At 34.6% G+C, this 22,972-nt stretch overlaps 2 protein-coding genes across 2 annotated transcripts; both read right to left on the minus strand.

Moving 5' to 3' along the window:
- Nucleotides 1–5,046: 5,046 nt before the first annotated feature.
- LOC110704538 lies at nucleotides 5,047–7,093 on the minus strand. The gene is made up of 2 exons (XM_021882338.1): nucleotides 5,764–7,093; nucleotides 5,047–5,180 (listed from the first exon to the last, which is right to left on the minus strand). The coding sequence occupies exons 1-2, from the start codon at nucleotides 7,091–7,093 to the stop codon at nucleotides 5,047–5,049; spliced, it is 1,464 nt and encodes a 487-aa protein (XP_021738030.1).
- A 1,843-nt stretch (nucleotides 7,094–8,936) lies between these two features.
- On the minus strand, nucleotides 8,937–17,872 carry LOC110704564 (phytochromobilin:ferredoxin oxidoreductase, chloroplastic-like). The gene is made up of 8 exons (XM_021882374.1): nucleotides 16,872–17,872; nucleotides 15,226–15,345; nucleotides 11,371–11,465; nucleotides 11,120–11,213; nucleotides 10,888–11,019; nucleotides 10,088–10,192; nucleotides 9,684–9,734; nucleotides 8,937–9,581 (listed from the first exon to the last, which is right to left on the minus strand). The coding sequence occupies exons 1-8, from the start codon at nucleotides 17,067–17,069 to the stop codon at nucleotides 9,402–9,404; spliced, it is 975 nt and encodes a 324-aa protein (XP_021738066.1). The 5' UTR covers nucleotides 17,070–17,872; the 3' UTR covers nucleotides 8,937–9,401.
- Between the last annotated feature and the right edge of the window lie 5,100 nt (nucleotides 17,873–22,972).

The raw sequence follows: 22,972 nt of genomic DNA on the forward strand, positions 1-22,972 counted from the left end.
ATTGCATTGGCTGTAGGGAAACTAAGTAGATTTATTAGTAATACGGGTGTACAGCATTGGTTTGCAATTCGGAGGGTCTTGAGGTACCTTAAGGGTACGTTGGAGTATGGTTTGACTTATAGTGGATTTCCTTCGGTTTTAGAAGGATATTCTGATGCAAGTTGGATCACTTACAAAGAGGATGGTTGGGTGTTCATGTTTGGGGGAGGTGCCATTTAATGGTCTTCCAAGAAACAAACTTGTATTGTTCTAGCTTCAGTTAGTAAGGAAGCTGAATGGTTGAGAAATCTCATGTTTGAGTTGCTTTTATTGCCAAAGCATATGTCACCAATGGCGATTCATTGTGATTCGAATTTGGCTTTGATAAAGGCATATAGTCAAGTGTATAATGGTAAGTCTTGACATATTTCTCTTAGGCATAGCCTAGTGAAAGAGCTTATCAATGATGGGGTCATAAGTCTTGACTATGTTCCTACAAAATTGAATTCGGCGGATTGCCTTACTAAAGCAATGCCAAGGCATTCCATCATATTTGCTTTGAATGGAATGGGTTTATGTCCAAAAACACAAATTTGTGAAACCCAATCTAACACTTGAAGAAATATCATGTCTTAGATCCAATGTGGTTGAATTACATTTTTGTTGTTTGTTAGCAATGTTTGATGATCCACATTGCTATGGTACTTGTGATGTGAAATGTAGCGTTTATTTAAAGTTCTCAAAGATTTAGAGTTGAGAAGCTCTAGATGAAGGTGTCTTATCACAAGGGCATTATTATGTATATGAGAACCTACCTATATAAGTTCAAAGTTTAGCCGCTTTAAGAAGTCTAGATGGACATATAGACGTTGATGAACTTATGAAAGATACGGACACATGGCTGTTTAAAAGTGTCAAGTGATAATTAATTCGATTTGTCTTGTGTGCACTTCACCTTCGAACGGTTAGATATATCTGTGTGATTCAATCCATATGGAAATCATGGGATATGGTCATAGTTAAGTGTGTTGTACTAGGTGTCAATTCAATCCATAGGGACATTGGCATTGATGCATGAGATGTGGCTAAATTGATAGTAGTGGAGAATGTTTTAAAGGAACACTCTAAATGGGGGAGGATTGTTGATGATTTAGAGTGTTGTATGGTGTGCGCTCGCGCCCATGTTATTAACGCCCGCGTAGGTCTGGTGGCGTGTCCGCGCTGTAAACCGCGATAAAACCGTGCCCCTCACTGGAATCGCAGCAGCATTCAGGCAGCCTAGGGTGGCGCGCCCGCGCTGTTTTGTGTCGCGCCCGCACTGCTTCCCTTTCTGCGATTTTTTGCTGACGGTTATTTCTCTTATTAAAAGAGATTTTCGTGAGATTAGAAAGTACAAAATTTTATTATCTTTCTCTCCCGGAGGATTCTCCATAATTTCCTTTAAGAAATCTTGCAAACTTGTCATTGGAAAACACTAGAAATTTAGTCAAATTCGTGAATTGTTCATCGTATTTCGATTATAGTGCTAAGAACAAAATTTGTTGTCAATTGTATCTCAAAGAGGATTTCCGGTTTAACCCAAGCACCGTGTGGGGAAATAAACCTCTTTAGGAAAGTGTATACACGCCTTTGACAGTGTATCAAGGTTTGAGTCTTACGGGATATTATTATTCTCATGTTCATGCTTGTTGTTGTCGGCTTCAAGGAAAGGCAAGTTTGGTCATTTTAACACTAACGTTATCTTTGTGATTTTCTATAATCTCTTAAATTTTTCTAATACTTGTTTGAAATAAATTGTGTTGTGTTACCCTTTTTGGATGTTAGATTCTCATATTGCCTTTGAAAAATCTGTATATCTAAAAACACCTAAAGTTTGCTCTTTCCATACATTTGACGAACTTGCATAACAAAGGCAAAGGATATTAAGCTTAATCTAGTAATATTTGTTCTGCATCTTAATGTTTTGTCCTCTGCACACGACAATTTCTTTTTACCTTTCCCACCCTCCCCTACATTCACAAGAATCCAGTTTAACATTGACCTGACCTGAACCTCATCCTGACCCAACATTATTCTGACCTGTGTCTAAGTTGACTGGAACCAGCACACGTACACACACACAGACAAAAATAGACTTAATTAGACCTGTATACCTGATTTAAGTCAAACTTGAACTTTATATAAAATAATCTTACTTTAACAAGTGTTTGAAGCCCAATCCATATCAGTGATATGACCCCACAAAGTGAGGTATGGTGACCTCAAAATGACAAGTTACTGGGGGAAGGGCTGTTTGAATTGGCGTTATTAATATGTTAATGCCAGAGATGAACACTCCAGGAACCAATAATACCCAAAAATTGTTGTCCACTACTTTTAATTTTTCTATCTTTCAATTGTCTTATACTCTTATTGGAGAGTGGGGTATTTTACTGACCGGATCTGGTGCCTCTGGACCCATCAATATGAAAGATAAAATAGATACAAGTCATACAAAATTATTCTGGTTGAAATTGTTAGATGCAGTGTATATTTAACACGAATCAGCTCTTCCCACCATATTTTATTAAGCCATGTGTTTTCTTATACAAGGCTATTGTTTCTGTAATGGCCAGAGGGAACAAGTGACTCAACTTACATCATGATGGCGTCAAGCATATGTTCACTTATTTTTGACAACACATCAGAGAAGGCCCTGCTGACATATCCAGGGATTGATATAAGCATTTTACGTAAGTTATCTCAGCTCATTGCAAGAAGCTTGGTTGTATTTGCACAGGTAAAAGTTGTATTTTGTTCAATCACATGCATTTTATGTTGAGACATGCAACATTTAAGAATCTACATTGTTGTTCTTGCTTGGTAGAATCCAACAAGAGAAATTTCTGAATTACTTCAAAAATCAGTGTTTTCTATTTGGGTTTGTATTATATTGGATTAGTTGTGACTGACTCGTTATGCTGTCAGTGTGCTTCTATATACTATATAGTAAATGGTGTTAGCATTTCGTTTTAAATGTCTGATCTAGACAGCTTTGCTGCTACTATAGGAGTAAGGCAGTAGATAGCTAGATATTCAACCCATCCAGAGTGAAAGCCTCTTTAGATAAATTGGGATAAAAGTTTAAGAGAAGTATAATACCAAGCTTCCTCCGCGTATGTATTTTACACTGACGTTGAGAAATGCACTTTTGCAGTCAACATAGTGAAACTGTTTTGGTTGGGAAGAGGAAAGAAATGGCATCTTACTTGGAGAGTTCCTTAAAAAATTTTAAGGTCTCCTTTCAGATATACTGTAATTCATCAGATATTATGTAGCTCCCATAGCAAACCCATAATGTCTCTATGCTTTTGTCTGAATAACAATCTCATAAATCCTTGCATGGAATATTGCGTATAAGATTCTGCTTGTTTCCTGGTGGGATTAGTCTTTGTTGCTGCAAATTAATAGGGGATGAGTTAACTAGTAGATATGAAATCATTTGTTTGTATTTGAATTAGTGAAACATTACTCATAATTTCCTTATGGACCTACTTTTCTCTGCTTAATATTTTCTTGGCTTTTCATGAGAGTTTGAGATCCTTCTAAAAAATTGATCGTTCTAAAAAATTTGTCACAGGAAAACTGTAACAATGCAAATTCGGATGTGGATCTTCATCAGATAATAGCTGCAGGTTTGTTCAACTTCTCTGAATCTCTGATATCCAAGTTGAGATTGTGTGGGATAAAGTCGGTGTAATTAAATTTCAGTTCACTCACTGTATTTTTATCTTTTTATTATTATTTTTTTTCTGTACTTCCTTGGAATTCTAATTGATGATGAAGGCATTAAGCATATCTTTTAATCTTTGGTAGACCAGTAGACAATATTCTGTGGACACTTTCAGCAAGTACTAGTACTACTTTTAGATCTTCTGCACTGTATTGAGCATATCATTTACAGCACTTCTTAACACGATCACAGGTTATTCCCGGTGGGCTGATCGATTTCCCCTTGTCAGAGAAGCGGTAGGGAGATGAATTACATGAATAGGTGTCACAATTTTTTGGAGTTTCTGCTGTTGCTGTTGCATAATATCATTCAGCTATATAGCTGCTGTACATTAATACCTGAGAAAGTACTGTAAATCATCGTTTCGTGTTCGGCTGGAAAGTTGATGTAGCTTGCAGGAGCGAAAATTTTGCAGGGGAAAGTTTAATTAGTGGTTCATATGGTTTTGTAAGAAACATCTATTCTAGAATCACATTTCAAAGAAAGTTAAAGTTGGGTGTTTTATAAATTATAACCTGTAAAAGCAATGTAAATCATGAGTTTACACAAACTGTAATGTTCACATAAATAGGTATATCTGCAAAGATTATTTTCGAGTGATTGATTTTTTTAATTTTATTTTAATATTACAATGAATTAATGACAAACAATCGTAAAAGTACATCAAGAGAACAAGGTGTATGTCTCCAACAAATAACTTTAGGAAAGCCTAGGGTATCATATGAAGCTTATATGTTTATGCCACAGTAATTTATGCAGTACAACAATTTTGCCCTAATCAGACACTACAAAACAGCCTTCTCCCTTCCCCGCAAAGGGAAATTTAGTTACACCAAAATTATTTTATATTTTAGTAGCAAAAATATAGCCAAAGTAAGATTTGTGGAGTACAATTAAATAAACAAATTGTATTTAAAAAATAAAAAAATAATTTAAAAAAAAAGAAAAAAAAATTGTCAATGTTACATAATACGAAGTAGTGAACGTTTTACCAAATTGAGCTTTAAACGGAAACTATTGACAAAAATGGTAGCGTGGTAAAACTATTTACCAAACTAAGCTTCCAGGGTAAATCGCTGTCTCGGACAGCGTTTTACCTTCTGTATTTTTTTAAATTCAGTAGGGCATAAAACGCTGTCTCGGACAGCGTTTTATCCTTGGGTTTTTTTTAAAAAAAAATTCAACTACAACTATTTTATATGTTCAACATAAAGCGCTGTCTCAGACAGCGCTTTATGCTTGAACATAAAACGCTGTCTCAGACAGCGCGTTATGCTTGAACATAAAGCGCTGTCTCAGACAGCGCTTTTCTGCTGGAAACAGCAACCAGCATCCAGACAGAAAACAAGCTTCAGCAAACAGCTTGCATGCTGCAGTCCTCCAACAGCCACCACAACAGCCAGCTCCACAGCCCTACCGTCCATCGTATCTATTCACATGCAATTTAACAAATCCCAACAGAGTTAACGCATTAGCAATTAACCAAAATGTTAACGATCAAATGTTCCAAATGTTATTAAATCAAAATGTTCCAAATGTTATTAAATCAAAATTTTCTATTACAAAATAATTCCTCCATCTACGATTACAACGAATTTCAGTTAACAGTCATGGGTCCTCTGAGGGTCTCGATGGACACGTTGCCCGGTTATGGCCCTGAACGTGACAACGACTACATTTGCTCGCGGGCCGGTTAGTCTCATCCATTTCATTACGTATGCGCTTTGACCTTGGTCGCCCTATTCCACGCAACATGCTCCCGTCGGGAATGATTCTGGGACCGTTATAGGGCGTCCAGGTTGTCTCGCAAGGGATTGGCCAGAATTGCGGCGCGTATGTGCTCGTGTATGCCTCCGATTGCAGCACCGGGTCAACCCACGGCCGCTCTGATAGTGAGTACGTTGCACATACGGCTAGAACGTGAGAACATGGGAGGTGAAATATCGTAGGTTTGTTGCAGGTACACGTTCTTAACTGAAAGTTAACAGTATGTTTATGGCCTCCTTTACTACCAAGTCGGTCTCCCCTTTCTGTTGTAACTTGGTAAATATGCAATCGACGGTTATACGCATCCACTCTGTGATATCTGGCTTTTGCGGTGTTCTTCTCTAGAATGGCAGTGACCTTGGGGGGGTATGCAAGTCCCTGTTCAAATCTTGCCTCAGAAGACTCCCTTCTCAAAGTGAAATATTTGTTAACTCTATGAAAAGTTAACTCGACTAGGGACATGATCGGTAGAAACCGTGCTCCCTTCAACACGTTGTTGAATGTCTCAGAGAAGTTAGTAGTGCAAATCCCGTATCTACGTCCAGCGTCGTGAAAGAGGGACCACATGGTGAACGGAATTTGAACAATGTACTCCATTGCCTTGTTACACGCCTCACTAATGAAACACAGATCGCCGTGTAGTTTTCTTTCCTGCCTTTGGTACGCCGTAGCCTTGAACATATCTCTCATGTCGTTTCGTCGCACGTGAGTCTTCAAGTTAGAAGCTATGTGGCGAACACAAAATCTGTGATAGGCTCGCGGCTCGGTAAATCCAACGTTCGGATCAGTCATTGCTGCAATGATCCCAGGATGTCGGTCAGATATAACACAAAGGCCATCTCGTTGAGTGACATGAACCCGAATGCAACCCAGGAACCAAGACCAGCTGGAGGTGTTTTCCCCCTCAACCAACGCAAATGCTAGAGGAAATACTTGGAAGTTTGCATCAACACTTGTAGCAACCAACAGTGTTCCTTTGTACTTCCCGTACAAGTGCGTCCCATCGATACAGATAACTGACATACAATGTTTAAAACCGTCGATACAAGGGCCAAACGCCCAAAACACTCTTTCAAACACTTCCATGTTGCTGTAGTAAACACCGTCAACCAACGCTTTGTACTTCCACACAACACACGTTCCCGGATTTGACTGTTGGAGGGCTTGCATGAAGTGCGGAAGTCTGCCATAAGAACTCTCCCAATCACCGTAAATATCAGCTATTGCTTTCCCCTTTGCATACCATGCCCTCCGGTACGGGACATCGAAATGAAATTGCTTGGAGATGAGTTCTTGTATGAATTCAACTTTCAAAGACGGATCTTTCCGAACAAAGGACTTCACAAAATCTGATATTAACGACGAATCCAAATGCGGGTGATCAGTGGACAATACTTCCGTGACACAGTTCTCCCGGTGCGGGCCTTTGTATGTGACTAGGGCGAAGCCACGCGAGTGCTTACTAGATTTGGTACCCCGTAGCATCCAACCACATTTTTTCTTGCACCGCAAATGAAGCACACTCTCATTCGATGTAATTGTGGTGTAGAACTGATTCCTCTGTATGGAATACATCTTCACCATTTCTTGGAGCACTTTCTTACTTTCGAACCACATCCCCTTCTCAAATTCCCCCCCGGAACAAACGACGTATGACTACCCGATTCGGCCCAATCCTGATCAACTTCGTAGTTCTCGTTCACCTGACTGAACCAAGGAATGGGAGTTCTAACCAGGGGCTCGCCCACTTCCATCCGAGCAGGTTCTACATCCATGTTCTGAAGTCCATCTTCCTCCTCTCCGCTATCGGCCTCATCATTTGTGTACACATCATACACAGAAAGTTCGTTATTCACAATATCTTCAAGATGATTCGGCGCATGCTGAGACGGTGAAGCCTGACCATCATCTTGCGTAGGCGAATAACTATGCAATTGTTCTGGCCGAGTACTTTGTTGGGTACATATAGGCACCGTTTCCACATATATTTCAGTGGGAACACCCTTCATTGCAACAACGTTCCTTAGAGCTGTCACATGCTTATTCGTAGAAACCGGTAACACTTGAACCCCATTTCCGGTCTCAAACCTCATTTTAATGTGTACGTCAACGGTCATCGGGTCTGAACCAATACTACTATGAACCTCATTCATCAAATCATTCATAGTCATGTTCGGTTCTAGTGTTAGTGGTTCCATATTTCCCCCACTATACTCGACCCGGGGTCCATCAAACAGAATTTCTCCTCCCCACCGGCATAACAAAACTACATTTTGTGACGCCATATTCTACATAACCAAAACACATTTTAGGATTATCGAAATCTAGAGCGAGGTAAATTATCAACACTGAAATAAGATTCTTCTCACCTATAACAACTTCACTTTCAACAACTTCACCAATTTCAACAATTTCATGAACAATTTGAATTATTTCAACAATTTCAACCTAAACTATTTCAATAATTTCAACAATTTCATCTCTTCTCACCAATTTCAACCATTAACAACTTCAACATTTTCACCATCATCAACTTCACCAATGTCATGAACAATTTCAATAACAATGTACCACATCACCATCAATAATTATCAACAATGTACCACATTTTCATTAATAATTAGCAACAATTACATGCAATTGACATGAATTAACAACAAGTAAGAGCAATTACATAGAATTCACAATAATTAACCACAATAACTATGCAATTACACTAAATTCAGTTTAGGGCTAACCACGAAATTGAGTGAGTGAGTGTGAGAGGGAGGAGGGCAGCAGCAAGGTGGCGGCAGCAGCGGTGGCGCAAGGGTGGGCGGCAATGCGGGTGTTTGAGTACGGTCGTGGTTTAGTGTGAGAGGGAGGAGGGAAAGCGTTGAGGTTGAGGTTGAGTTCTTGCGCATTCTGCTGAAGTGAACATGCTGATATATGGCCATGAAACGCTGTCCCGGACAGCGTTTCATTTAAAAAAAAAAACAGGGAATAAAACGCTGTCTCGGACAGCGTTTTACCCATTGAATTTTTTTTAAAAAAAAACCCAAGGATAAAACGCTGTCCGAGACAGCGTTTTATGCCCTACTGAATTTAAAAAAATACAGAAGGTAAAACGCTGTCTGGGACAGCGTTTACCAGTTGAATTTTTTTAAAAAAAAAAACCAGGGGTAAAACGCTGTCCGAGACAGCGATTTACCCTGGAAGCTTAGTTTGGTAAATAGTTTTGCCACGCAACCATTTTTGTCAATAGTTTCCGTTTAAAGCTCAATTTGGTAAAACGTCCCGAAGTAGTAGCTAATACTCGCTGCACTTAGTTGTAAATAGCAAACTAATGAATATAAGTAATTGTACAATTTTTTGCTCTCTTCAAAAACATCTTACAATATGTTGTAGTATTTTCCGTATAATAGAGTACACAAAAATGCAATCAAGATTCAATCAAACTATAACCAAAAGATTCAAAACACATTGTATCAAGCAAAGAGATGAAAAGCTTTTTCATAATTCAGCTCTTTTGTAATTGAAAAATGAAATTTCTTTAAACATCCTTCCGCTCTATCACTAACATAATGTCCTAAGACACCTAACAGACAAATTAACACTTAATCTACCTGTATTACAAGAACAAAAAGTATCTTAAGAGAGGCTTTGATCTAAAGAGAAACCAACAGGGAAAAAAATCATGAGCATTAAGCGAATATATTGATTTCACATTATATACGTAGTATAAGACTTCAATGCTAAGAACATGGATCAGCAGATCACGTTCAGAACCAGGTTGCCAATAGTAAACTCAAATTCAGCTTCTCACTTGCAATTGTTGCAACACCGCGAGACTGCTCATAAACTTCGACGAACCAACCTTTTGAGCCCAAATATTAAATTAAGCTTAACAGTTATCAATGAGTTCCCCTCTACTATCCCATGGCCGATTCTCAAAAGACTTCCCCATGATACTGCGCTTCTCATTTAAGGTTCCATCGTCAAGCTTGTATTCTGGGAAGTAGTCCAGAAATGTTTTACTGCCTAGTTCATCAACTCCATTAAATAAAAAGCTCCTCAGCAAATTCTGTGATATAGAAGTTCATTAAAAAAAAAGTCTTAGTTTAGATTACACCCATATTACAAATGAATATAGCTAGAAGATAGCTCATCAGTTCAAGAAAAGTACTCTTGCTCTTTTTTCCCCAAGCAATCTCCTCAGCATTGGATGCCCCGGATCCTATTGCAAATGTTACGATAGTGTCAGGCTTATTATGTTATAAACTGAGGATGGTGGGAATCGTGGAATCAGATATTATGGAAAACATTATCACAATAAAACATAGATGTTCAGCCATAGAAAGTGTGGCATTCATTCCTCAGATGAGAACAAAAACTCTCCACCTTGGCAAAAACTTTTCTTAGCCCACTAGAAGTATTTCTCTCTGTAAACCATCCCCAACCAAACGTATTTCAGTGTATACTATTTACGAAGTATAATTCACAAACAACATATTGAGGAACAATCAAGTCATTTTGCAAAAGCTTAATAAATGATACTGGTGGAAAAAGAAAAGGGGAAGATGTTTTTACCTTCTCTGCTCTCCAGGTAAGGTATTTATGTTGTGCTTCACTGTTGAGCATAATTTGGTCAGCAGCAGTCTCCTCCACTGCATGTTCCATCAAGTCAAGCCATGTCTACACAGATAACAACATATTTTAGGGATTTGTTAATGGTGTCCTGTGTCCTACTGAGTAGAATCATTAATTTAGGATACAAAAACCAATCTACACCTTCTACTTCTTCCTCGAAACAATTTTTTACTATTATTTCCGCAATATGACAAGATCTCCATAATCCAGTCAATAGATTGCCCCATAACTTATTTAGTATTATTTTTCCTTTTGCAACCTCACTTGCTCTCTCTCTCTCTCTCTCTCTCTGTCTTTCTCTCATCAACAATTGCGCCCACCCATGTGCATAAATTTGTTTTGAATCTTAAAAAAGTAATATTTGGGTTTAGGGCAATCTTCTCGGGACAACTAAGTTTGAAGGTTGAATGAAAAAAGACTACACAAAGACATGAACTGATAGTCACCAGCAAGACACCAAGACCAAAGAAAGCAATGACAGTCCCAAGAATCTGCTAAATATACGATCATGGTTCCAACTTGTGGTCTTGTGGATTGTTAATTTCACTAAAAGCCACGCATTATATAATGTGAAGTTGTAAACTATTGATTATGAAGTTATGGTCTATGATTTCACTTTCCAACATCAAAACATCACCAGCTAACAAATCAACAAATATGATTAATTGCCTCTGCTGTTATTTCATGCAAGATATCAGAGCATTTGAGTCAATGAGTCAAGTCTAGAAGTTGATATTCACCTTGTAATAGTCACTGAATGCGTCAAATAGAATATCATGCTTCTCTTGGCTTGAAGTAAATCTTGTCCATATAACTATTGGTGAGAAAAACCTCAAAGATTCACCTGTAAGTTTTCCTCCCCATGGCAAAAGCTGCATATAATCTGAATTAAAATCAGTGAAATTTTAATATGGGTTAGGAGATGATAGCATCAAGACTTGATCCAGGAATGTAGAAGAAGTACAAACTTACTTCAGCATACTTAACGCTGAGAGGCATTAAACTTTTGTAATACTTCTCTTTGTATTCTCTATTAGTAATGACATCATGCAATGGATTGAGATCCCTGATGCAACCGTATAAAAGGAAAGGGATAAACATAAAAGTGTGATATAAAGGTGTTAAAAAGAAAACAAAGAAGCAAGAGAACATACATCAGCAGAGCACCACAAATACACGAACACACACACAAGTGAAGCAACATTGGAATGGGTACAACTTACAATACAATAATGTTCATCGATGAGCTGCTGAAAAAGTTGGCACAAAATATAGGCAAGTCAAAAGCAGCTTTTGGGAAGATGCCAAAGTCCAACACCTGCATATAACATTGTGATGGTAAAACAGAAAAGAAAGGCGGAAATTGCAAAAATTTGCTGAGATAGATAATACATGGACAGTGGATGTGCATTGTAGAAAGTTGTTAAGAAATAAAGTCAATTATTTAGTGTAAATTTTTTTTCCTTTTTTTGTTGCTAAGAGCAAGAATACTATTGAAATTCAAAAGGGATATAAACTAAGATCTAAAATCAATAAGAAAATAAACTAGGTTGGATCCATCAGAAGACAGACCAAACATTAATGATCAAGCTATTATCGACAAATATCATTTACGAAGACAAAAATGAAAAATCCACCGTTTATCACTATTATCACTCTAAGTGTGTCTTTAACTCTTTGTGCAGAGTGATTAATTGTCAAACTTTTATGATTCCATAAGGAATCATTTCTGATCTTCCATACTATGTAAACCACAACGTCAGTTGCTGCTGTATTTACGTCCTTTTAGAACTTTGATCCCTTGATCTTCTATTGATCCAATTGAGCATCCCTGTAATATATCCCTTGTTCTGCATCTGATCCCCAACCAATTCTTATCTCTTCCATGCAATAGTTGCCATATTTACATGATAATAACAAGTGTTTATGAGATTCCACAGCTTTCCAACATATGGTATCTTCACTAATCACTCCCTGGTTGCAATCTCTTAAGCATGGCCAGCCAATTTATGAACTTGTGTTAAGGAACAAACAATCCATTCCATACTTTCCTTGTCCAAGGTATATTGAGACCATTCACTTCCAAATTCTGGTACATTTTCTTCTCTGAATATTATTCTTTAAGCATGGCTAGACAATTCTGGTACATTTTTTTTTTCAACTCACTACCACAGCATAGTACTTCCAATATTTTTCACTTCACAAATTTTATTCCAATTCCAACAACTATCCATAGTAGGTTGGTAATTCCACCAATTATGATCCATAATATACACAGGTTATCCTGCTTATTTGTGATTGCACATGTATACCTATTGATGGAGCATTCCATAAGTCAAGGTTCTCGATACCCAAGGCTTCCATATAATTTAGGACAACAAACGTTATTTCAAGCTACATGCCCTGCCTTCCTGCTATAATACTCCCCACTCCATAAGGAAGCTCTGCAAAATTTACACACCATTTTAAAATTCTTTCAGCTGATTATCTTGCTATGTCCCTTTTTCTATATCGGAAGGTTCCTTATAACGATTCATATTAGCCGACCCCAAATCATTTTGGGACTAAGGCTTTGCTGCTGCTGTTGTTGTCAAGCACTCCTAGGCAGAACATACACATGAACCCAGTATATAAGCAACACATAATTTATCAGCTGTGCCCTAGCCTGAAAAGATAAGTTCCCGCAGCTGCCTACCACAGCATAACATTAACTTCATAAATTAGTATCAGGGTGTAACAGCAATAAAGATGGTTATTACTGGCTAGCCACAATAGTTATTGACCACTATGTGATTTAGGTAATTGTTTACCTTTTACTTAGCTTTTAGTGTCTTTTCACTCCTTTCTTGCTAATATGTGTCGAATGTTGTAAACGCTCGTTTCAACTCCTTTTTTGGCTTTTAATGTGTCATTTAATCATATTTGCTCCTAGTCTATGCTTTCACAATATGTGCTATATAGATATAACTATGTTGCTTATAAGCGAACAGAAAAAGATCAAAAGAGTTTGACGGAAATAAATAAAAAAACACCTGCGCTCTACACCTGTACCCTGCCCGCAGGTGTGAAATAGAAAAGTCAGATGTTGGATAACATCTACGTGGCACCTGCAGGATTCACACGGACATGCCAATGGCTTGTTGAGAGTGTGCTGGTGGTATCTTGAGAGCATGCCTACAATGCCCTTTGTTCCCAGATCATTATACCAAGAGATAAGCTCGGTGTAACCACAAATGCGACCGTGGCAAGTCCGGAGATCAACATCTTGATGTCATATTTTAACTTATTAATATGTAATTAAAATGATTAATTCATTCTTAGATTATGAATCAGATTTTTTGAGTGAAAAAAATTAGAGAGAGATTAGTTGGCGATCCTTAGATTTTAAAGAGAAATAACTTCATTGGTAGCGAGAGAAAGTTCATCATGAGTTCAAATTCTTCAATATTCAAGCTCAATTCAGCGAACTTTTTCTTTCCTCAAGGCCATCCTTGATTTAGATTTTAGCCATTAAATTGATTTTCCCAATTTGATAGCAATAATACAGCGCAATTGTTCATTTGTCTTAGAAATTTATGTTTAAATTACTAGCTTGATTGGTAAATTTAAAGTTTTGATCATGCTTATGATGCAATCACGAGTACAATTGTCCCATGATTTCTATGATGATTATGAGTAGTTTCATAACTAGGGCAGGGTAATGAGTTAGCAACTAAACTATCATTTGGTGAATCTATCTATGTTTTGAGGCAATAAGAGTAGCTAACCATATTACACCCCAATGTAGCTTACAATCTTATGTATCTGGCTCAGCTGTTTAACAATATACCCCTATGTAGCATAAAATCTCAAGTATCTACTGTTTGGAGACATTCCTTTCTTGGCATCAAAAGATGAGCATGCTTCTTTACAAATTAAAAATGAAAATGTACCAAAATCAAAACACTCATGCCCTGCCATTACAAGTCCATCACAATGTAGAGAACATCTTTAACCACAGATTCCTCCATTCCAATCTAATTCCTCTATGGCTAATCCACACAACTAATTCTTCAATACAAAGTTTTTTGACCCCATTATAATGCATGAGATTATGAACCCTTGTAGCTAAAAACTGCAATATGCATGAAATAATAAAATTACAGGCTAATACCTAAAAACTTTTACACAGAACACATTAACACCTGCATTGAACCTTCTGGACTGCTAGAGAACTTAATATTTTCAGAATATCTGTCAAAATTTCAGGACAAGGTGCTCAATAAACAGTAAACCATGATGTAAACCTACTGTCCGCAGCCTTGCTTGCTCCTATCCAGAATATCTAAGTAAGACTTCAATCACATGGATTTTGCACCTATATATGGCCCAGAGGCCCCAGACTAACAAAATAGAGCCTACTTCCTACTGTACCGTTATCTTGTTTAAGAAACAATATCCTTCCAGATGAATTTTTCTTCTCAAACAAAAGATAGATGATGTTAACTTGATAGCTCCTTGGCCAGGATCTTGTTGGAGAAACATTTGCCTTCCAAAGATACTTTGTTCACAAACAAATGATACATGATCTGACTTTTCTACAATACAGCCAAAGAGCTATATGAAAGTCAAACTTAGTCAATTTGTCATCTTATTTTGAGATGATTAATGTAGAGTCATCATCATTAAACAAATCCAAGATCGACATACAGAGTGCTCTTTTAAGGGCATTAGATATTGGTGATTCAATTGACATCAACGTCTTCTTAAAAAGGCTTACCTATTAAATTGGTATCTGGTAAAATCTGCATACAATGCGTTCGTTTTAACTTCTAAGGCAATGAATGCTGGTGAAATCAAAAGACAATGACATCTTCGAAGCAACAGGTGCACCTACTAAACTGGTATGTGTGTCATATACATTTCAATGTATGTAGAATTAGCATATTCACACGTTTTTATAAAGATTTTCAGAAGAGCTACACAACAGACTAACTCTTGCGTATGGCCAATTATTTATCTATGAGCATTTATTAGTTTTTCCTTACACCCATAAAAATGTATGTATTAGGGGGGCAAAAAAAGAAAGAAAGAAATACCTGCAGCGAATCACCCCCGTCAATGTGCATACTGCGAAGTAATCTAATTTTAGAATCTTCAAAAAATTGAAACTTGAGGTTGGCCTTTCCATCTATAGCTTCAATATGGCTAAAAATTTTCTGTTGACGCTCAAACAATAGTTTGGATAATTTAAAAAAAAAAAAAAAAAAAAAAAAAAGGAATTAACAAACAAATAATTGAGATGCAGAAAGTCTATTACAACAAGATGATGATGAAATCTATAAAAGACAAAAATAATCCTACACAATCAGCACATGCATGACAAAAGATGCACACTGGACAAACTAGTTTGGATTTCGCTCCCTAATGAACCATGATGTAGAGTTATATGGTTTAATGCTTGGCCTAGAAGCATAAGAGGTAGATATAACTACCTTAACGTGATATAGACTAATCATCAACAAAACAACCATCAACAAGACTACAGTGAGATATTACCCAAAAAAAAAAAAAATCCAATTTATTTAATAGCAACTGACCAATAAACAAGTATCACAAAGACACAAACCACCTCCCATTAAAAACACAAACTATATCAGACTTAAATATCCAACAACCAAACTCCCATTTCCAAAATGGCATGATAGTCAAGCCCTTCTCCCCCGCCCCCTCATCCATATAGCCTCTAAACAAAAGAGATAATGAATATTGCAGTCACTCCACAAAAGATGGTACAATTAGAAACAAAACATCAAAACCTTCCAAAAAAAGGTTTTGCTGATAAGTTTCATTGATTGCCTTCCTAAAGCCATCTATCAATTTCGCATACCTAATAGCAACTCCAATGGCAAGCTAATTGTCAAATTAGCTTGTCATGCCACATAAGCTTTTAAGCTAATTATCATTTGAGCTCCAATGGCTAGCTATTAGATTACTATTTAAATGAACCACACCTCCTTAATTAACGTTTTAAAATTTTATTTCATTTATTCTAATTTGTTTTATTTTAGCAAAAATTTGCCAAGCTAATTTGCTTGACGAATCTAATTGCATTTTCTAACTCCAATGGTCAGGCTAGTAGTTAGAGATTATTTAATATTGCAAGCAAGTCCCTAGCTACAACCATTGGAGTTGCTCTAAGACTTAGTTTTCTCTACATCATTGTTCCCAAATCCTACCTTTAGTAATCTTAATAAAGGAATGCCATATTTTACTCCCTATGACCCTATTCCTCAACTTCCTCTTCTTCTCCATTACCACCCAATCCCCTCCATAACCCCTTATTCTTCATAACTATTCCATCATGGAACCAAACAAAGGAACACGATATTTATTATATGCTTTCCATCAAAAACAATATCCAACTCAAAATGTTTTCCTCCAAACCACAAACAACCAACCAATTTCTCTGCAATCCAAAACACCAACTTCAAATGAATCATATAAAAAAAAAAAACAAAAGATGAATCACAGGCAATAACTTCACAACATATAAAATCTTCTTTAATGATTAAATCTTCAGTAACTCCTAATAATTTTTTAATACATGGGAAATTCAAAAACATAAAAGATTAGTTTATGATCAACATACTGTACAATTGACATACCATTAAAATTGTTAAATATCAACTAAAACCCAGAAAATAAATTATTAAAAAAAATCAAAGAGGAAGCAAGAAATAACCTGTAAAGGAGAAGACTTGAGATGGGTACGACGCTTAGTTTCTTCAACAGCAAAGTCTACAAATTTTTGATAAGATAAAGCAGAAATTACTTGGGTTCCCGTTTTAATCTTCGTCTTATCTTTATCTAAGTAAATTCGATTGTTGAACTGGGAATTGGGGTTTGGCTTCAGCCAGTAATTAATACTGAGGGATTCCATTGAAGAACTCTGTTAAATGTCGATTTACACTTTACAGTGTGTTTGGATTGTGTGTGTGGGGTTTGTTTTTTTTTTTTTTTTTTTTTTTGGGATTGTGTTTAGATTGAAGGAGATGGAGGGAAAGGAAGGGAAGGAAAACGGAGGGTGGAGTATCTTACTGGACTTACTCCGTATATTAACTCTGCGTGTATTTTGTATAAATTCTTTCTCCCGGAGTTTTTAAGTTTTTAAATTTTGGTGGATCTTTGATTTGATTAATTGAACCTTTCGTTCCATAATTTAAAATCCGTTTCTTTTTAAAACAAACAAATGAGGTTTTTTTTAAAAAAAATGGGATTTTTTATTTGGTATTAATGTATCATTGTAGTTTTGGTTTTTTCATTTATTACCCAATTTTTATTTTTATTCCATATGGTACCATTGTAATTTTGACTTATTCTTTATTATAGCATCTGTTAAATAAAACATTAGTTTTGTGCGACTGTGATCCTTATTTTTCTAATTTCGACTGCAAAATTTTATCCTTTAAGATCATAATGAGCCCAACACTTTAACCGGACTTTTTTTTTTGCTAAACAAATCGAAATATACAAGACGAGACTTTTTTTTTTGCACATAAATCGTGACATTTTTAAGCTTTTTTTGCTGTTTTCGACCTTAAACACCCAAATCAAAGATTACATAATTTATTTGACGGAATGCTATGATAGAGAATAAATTGAAAGTATAGTGGTACCATTTAGAATACAAATAAAAAATTGGGTATTAAATGGAAAAGCCTAAACTACAATGATACCAAATGGAAAATCCAAAAAAAAAAAAAAAAAAAAAGAGGAAGGAAAAAAAATCAAGTCGATTTGTCTGAATTACATAAATTTGTAAATCAAGGGGTAGTATAGTCATTGCATTTATCAAATTGTAGTGATAATTCTACTTAAATTTGCTACATTAATTCTTATATGTGGTTTAGTTTATTTAATACTAGATTTAAGCCCGTGTGATACACGAGTCTTTATTAATAGTTAAATTTAACATTTAATATGCAATCGTAATAAAAAAAATTTAATACATAATATTACTATTTTTTTTTTAATTTTATACAACTAAAGTTCACACATATATATATACAATGTATATTTTGTAAATTTTTTGTTTAAACAACAATACAAACCAACTCTTGAACGAAAATCTAATATATATATATAAAGGGGAGTTTTTTTCCAAATTTTTAGAGAGCTTTAAACTTTTAATTTTAATCCTACGCGGCTCTTTAAAATAATAATCCTACGTGGCATAATCCTACACGTCACACTCTAAAAATACTAATCCTACATGGTGCTCTAATAATTTTTATAAAATTAAAATCTTACGTGGCTCTCTAAAAACTTGGGAAAAAACTCCCCTTTATATATATATACTAGTTTTTTGCCCGGCCGATGCCCAAATGGTTGATAAAATTTTATGATAAAACTTTTTGGCTTGAATGTTAAATACGGTCATATAATCCCTTTTGATAATGCAGGAAATTTAGACATACGATATCATATCGCTTATTTATATAATAACGTACTTTTGTAGTTTTGTTTGTAAATAGATATTAATGTTATTATTGACTTGAAATTATTTTTATTGAACTTAAATTATTTAACTGAACTGAAAGTATTTTTTTCTGATTAAAACTTATTTTTACATAATAAAACTTATTTTTACTTAATAAAACTTATTTTTACTTATTCTATATTAATTATATAAATGAATTAAGTATATTATAAATGGGTCTTATTTTAAAGAACTTTTTAAAACGAATTTTATAATAAAAATAGAATTAAGTTACAGGTATTTATAAAAAGTTATGATTAATGTTGTATATATGAAATATTAGAAGTATATCGATAATAAAACTCTATACAACAATTTATCTTAAAAAATCTATCCAAAATTCTCTTACTTTACATCATGTGTTACAATAATACCTCTTTGCCGCCTACGTGGCGCGACACTTGGCGAAAAACAAGAATGTCAAGTGTCGCTGTCTCGTGGCGTAGCTGCGACACCGGCTTTGTTTATTAGTGACTAGTTTTGTGCCCGGGCGATGCCCAAATGGTTGATAAAATTTTAAGATAACATTTTTACTTGAAATGTTAAATACGGTCAAATAATTCATTCTGATAATGTAGGATATTTAGACATACGATATCATATGGAGTGTACTTTGTATAGTTTTGTTTGTAAATAGATATCTATGTTATTATTGACTTGAAATTATTTTTATTGAACGTAAACTAATTTCACTGAACTGAAAGTATTTTTACCAAACTAAAATTATTTTTACTGATTAAAACTTATTTTACTTATTATCTATTTTTTAAAAAAATAAATTAAATAACAATGCATTTTGTATGCGGCTAATTACACCATCTGGCCGGACAAAGTAATCCTTATAAAACTGATGGAGTGGCCCCTATAATACTAACTGATCGAGTAACCTCTAACACTGACTAAGTAACCCCTATCTATAACACTGATTGAGTAACCACTATAACACTAACCAAGTAACCCCTATAGCACTAACGAAATAACTCTGATCTTGTAATAGTTGGTGACAGGGTTTGGCTAGCTACGTATAAAAGTTTGTGATTAAATATATTATAAATGAATCTTATTTTAAAGAACTTTTTAAAACGAATTTGATGATGGAAATAGAATTGAGTTATAGGAAATATACCAAAAGTTATGATTAATTTTGTATATATCAAATATTAGAATTTTATCGATAATAAAACTCTATGCAACAATTTTATCTTATAAAATTTATCCAAAAATAACTTACTTAGCATCATATGTGTCACAATAATACCTATTTATCTCCTACGTCGCTAGACACTTGGCGAAAAACTGAAATGTCAGGTGTCGCTGTCTCGTGGCCTAACTGCAAGACCGACTTTATTTATTAGTGATATGATATGATATTAGATGGTAGTTTATTTATTTATTTATTTTTATATAGTATGTGATAATATTTTATTTCATTTACTAGTTTAATTCTGATAATTTAACTTTAACTATTTTGAACAAAAATACAACCCTAATCTCTCTCCCTTCTCCTCTCTCTAAAACCCTAGCCTCTATTGTTGAATTTTGGAGGGACTTATATCGGATTTTACCGATGTAAAGCCCTAATTTTTGTTTCTTGTGTGCTTTTTCTCGTTGTTTTTGTTTGCTTTAAGTTTATAATAATTGTTCCTCTTTTAGGAGGAATGATTCTCCCTCGAAAGAAGGGGTTTTTCTTCTTCTTCAGGAGGAATTTTCTCCTTCAAAATACGGAGTTTTTCTTCTCTCTTTTGAAGTAGAGGATTTGTGTTTTTTTTTTGTTTGGTAAAGATTTGTGCGGGATTGAAAAATAGTTTAGTCTTTCAAATACAATTAGATGAATCGGACGGAAATTTTCTTTACGGCTACAACAGATTGCTAAACCCCCTCGTCGAAGAAGGATGTAAATCATAACAATGTGAAAGAGGATATGAAGAATGTATGATTTGCAACAATGATTGTAGCTTTGCTGAAAGGATTTTATTTAATTCAATTGTCATGTATTTGTTAGATATAAATCGCTTCCTAGATGTCGTATGACTTTTTATTTATGAATCAATTTTTAACTAAAAAAAGTTTAATTCTAACAACTTTTTACAAATTCAAAATTAGATTTTGTGCTTTGAATCAAAAAATCTCAAAGGAAATCAGTGAGTAGTTCATTCCATTTGCAAAACAACCAAACAAGTAGGCAAAATCAAGGTCATTCCTTTTCTTTCTCTTTGTTTCCCTTTCTAATTTTCATTGTGTTAACCCCGCAAGAACCAAAAACCCCTCTAGCAGTGTGTTTGGATAAAGAAAGGGGGAGGAAAAGAAGGGGAGGGTAGGGTAGGGGAATTGGAAAAGGAAGGAACGGAAAGATAGAGAAGGGGAGGGAAGAATGATGAGTTTTCCTTCCAAATCTCTACATTGTTTGAGATATCAAAAATCTTAAAATTTAATCCCTCCAATTCTCTTCCCTCAAGAGACATCTAGTGATTTACAAAAAATGTAAAGCAACTACCTTTTTCAAATTAAAAAGTTAATAAAATAGGGAGAAAAAAGTAGATAAAAAGACAAAGGTACCCCCAATTTGATAATGTAATGACTATACTACCCCTTGATTACAAATTTATGTAAATCAAACTTATTGACTTGATTTTCTCTTAAATTTAACCTTATGCTATTATTATCATAATCTAATGTTATTTTGCTTAAAACTTGTGTTATTTATTATATTAGTCCCCTTTTTTTTTCTTTTTTTTTTTTTGAACTCAATCCTTTTGTTATCTTTTTGAAGAATAATCCCTTTGTTATCTTGTTTAAACATTATTGTGTTATTTTAAATTAAACCTTATACTCCATTATTTTGCTAAACTATAATGTTATGGAGTATTTTGCTTATCATTTGTGTTCATTTTTTTATATTAGTCATTTTGTTATTTTGTTCAAACATTATGTTATTTTGGATTGAACCTTATGTTATTTTTCTAAACTATTTTGTTATTTTGCTTAAAATCTTGTGTTATTATTTAATATAAATCCTTTTAAAATATTGATTAAACATTGTGTTATTTTGCTAAAAACTTTCATTATTTTGTTTAAAACTTACTTTACAGTAAATACCTCAATAAAAACAGAGAACAAAAGTGAAATAAATGGAGGTAGGAGAAAACAAAAGAGATAGAACCAAAATAGTAGTAGAGGTGACATAATATATAATTTATGTAACAAAAAGTCTCTTACAGAATAACATAGAGTTTTATCATATTGAATAATATAATGCAATAATTAAAGTAACATCTGTATATGAAATACGATGATGAAAATGATGTAATAATAACATTATTGTATAGTAAAATAACATGAAATACATTTTTAAATAATATAATACACACCTTAAAATAACATAAAACAATAAGAACCTGGAGTACAAAAAGCATCGTACTCTAGGAGACTAGGAGTACAAAAGAAATTGCGCTTTTAAAGTAACGAGAAAATACAAGTTGATTTTCATGCTAAACAACAATTGTTTACCTAGTGACAACATCGTAAATAAGTGCACATGGTTTAACTATTTATCGTATATAAATAGCGATTTTAGTGCAAATTTTGCCTATAATATACGATGGTACCCTTAGATAAACATAAATCCTTTATCAAAATAATTAATGGGATTCCCCCATGCTTGGATTGGGGGTATAATATTAAGGGAAGTTGCGGAACCATTAATTTTACATAAAGGGGGTCAATATCATCTATATATATTTTTAACATCAATATAATTTTTTTTTTTTTTTGATGGGAACATCAACATAATTTCTAATTTCTCATTGGATAACACATAAAATTTTGACCTTCTTCCAAAAAAAATAAGCTACTAAAGCATTAGCTAAAAAGTATTTTTTTTTTTTTTTAAAAAAATATACAAGTTCAAAAACCAGGCTAAAAAAATATTAACTAGATGCCTGTAGCATATACAATAAGAATGAGGGAGTTAAAACTTAAAAATGAGTACTACAAGCCATACAACAAAAAATGAAGGAGTTAAAAAAATCTACTAGTATATGAGTCCAACCAAATTCGAACCCTTGTCACAAACTCATAATTCTTTGCTTATATCTTTTGATCTACAAACAATTCTGAGTGATTCCAATTGGAGGTGAAATCTTATCTCAAGAGCTTTCCAACGACAGGTCATATGCTCAATTCCGATGTAAAACGAGGGAGTTATGTTCGTTTGAAGCTGAGTAGTTTTGACAGTGCGAAGGAGCAGGTGCGCAGTCTAAGAGGAGCGCCCGCTCCAAACTTTCTAGAACGATTTCGCTTCTCAC

Source organism: Chenopodium quinoa, unplaced genomic scaffold, assembly GCF_001683475.1.
Source record: "Chenopodium quinoa cultivar QQ74 unplaced genomic scaffold, ASM168347v1, whole genome shotgun sequence".
Lineage (NCBI taxonomy): Eukaryota > Viridiplantae > Streptophyta > Magnoliopsida > Caryophyllales > Amaranthaceae > Chenopodium > Chenopodium quinoa.

Coding starts and splice junctions, on each gene's coding strand:
- LOC110704538 (XM_021882338.1), bottom strand. CDS start 7,093: ATGTATTCCATACAGAGGAATCAGTTCTACACCACAATTACATCGAAT. Junction 5,181..5,763: donor AGAAAGGGGAGACCGACTTG/GTAGTAAAGGAG, acceptor GCATGTGAATAG/ATACGATGGACGGTAGGGCT.
- LOC110704564 (XM_021882374.1), bottom strand. CDS start 17,069: ATGGAATCCCTCAGTATTAATTACTGGCTGAAGCCAAACCCCAATTCC. Junction 11,214..11,370: donor TCGATGAACATTATTGTATT/GTAAGTTGTACC, acceptor CGGTTGCATCAG/GGATCTCAATCCATTGCATG. Junction 11,020..11,119: donor TCAGCGTTAAGTATGCTGAA/GTAAGTTTGTAC, acceptor GATTATATGCAG/CTTTTGCCATGGGGAGGAAA.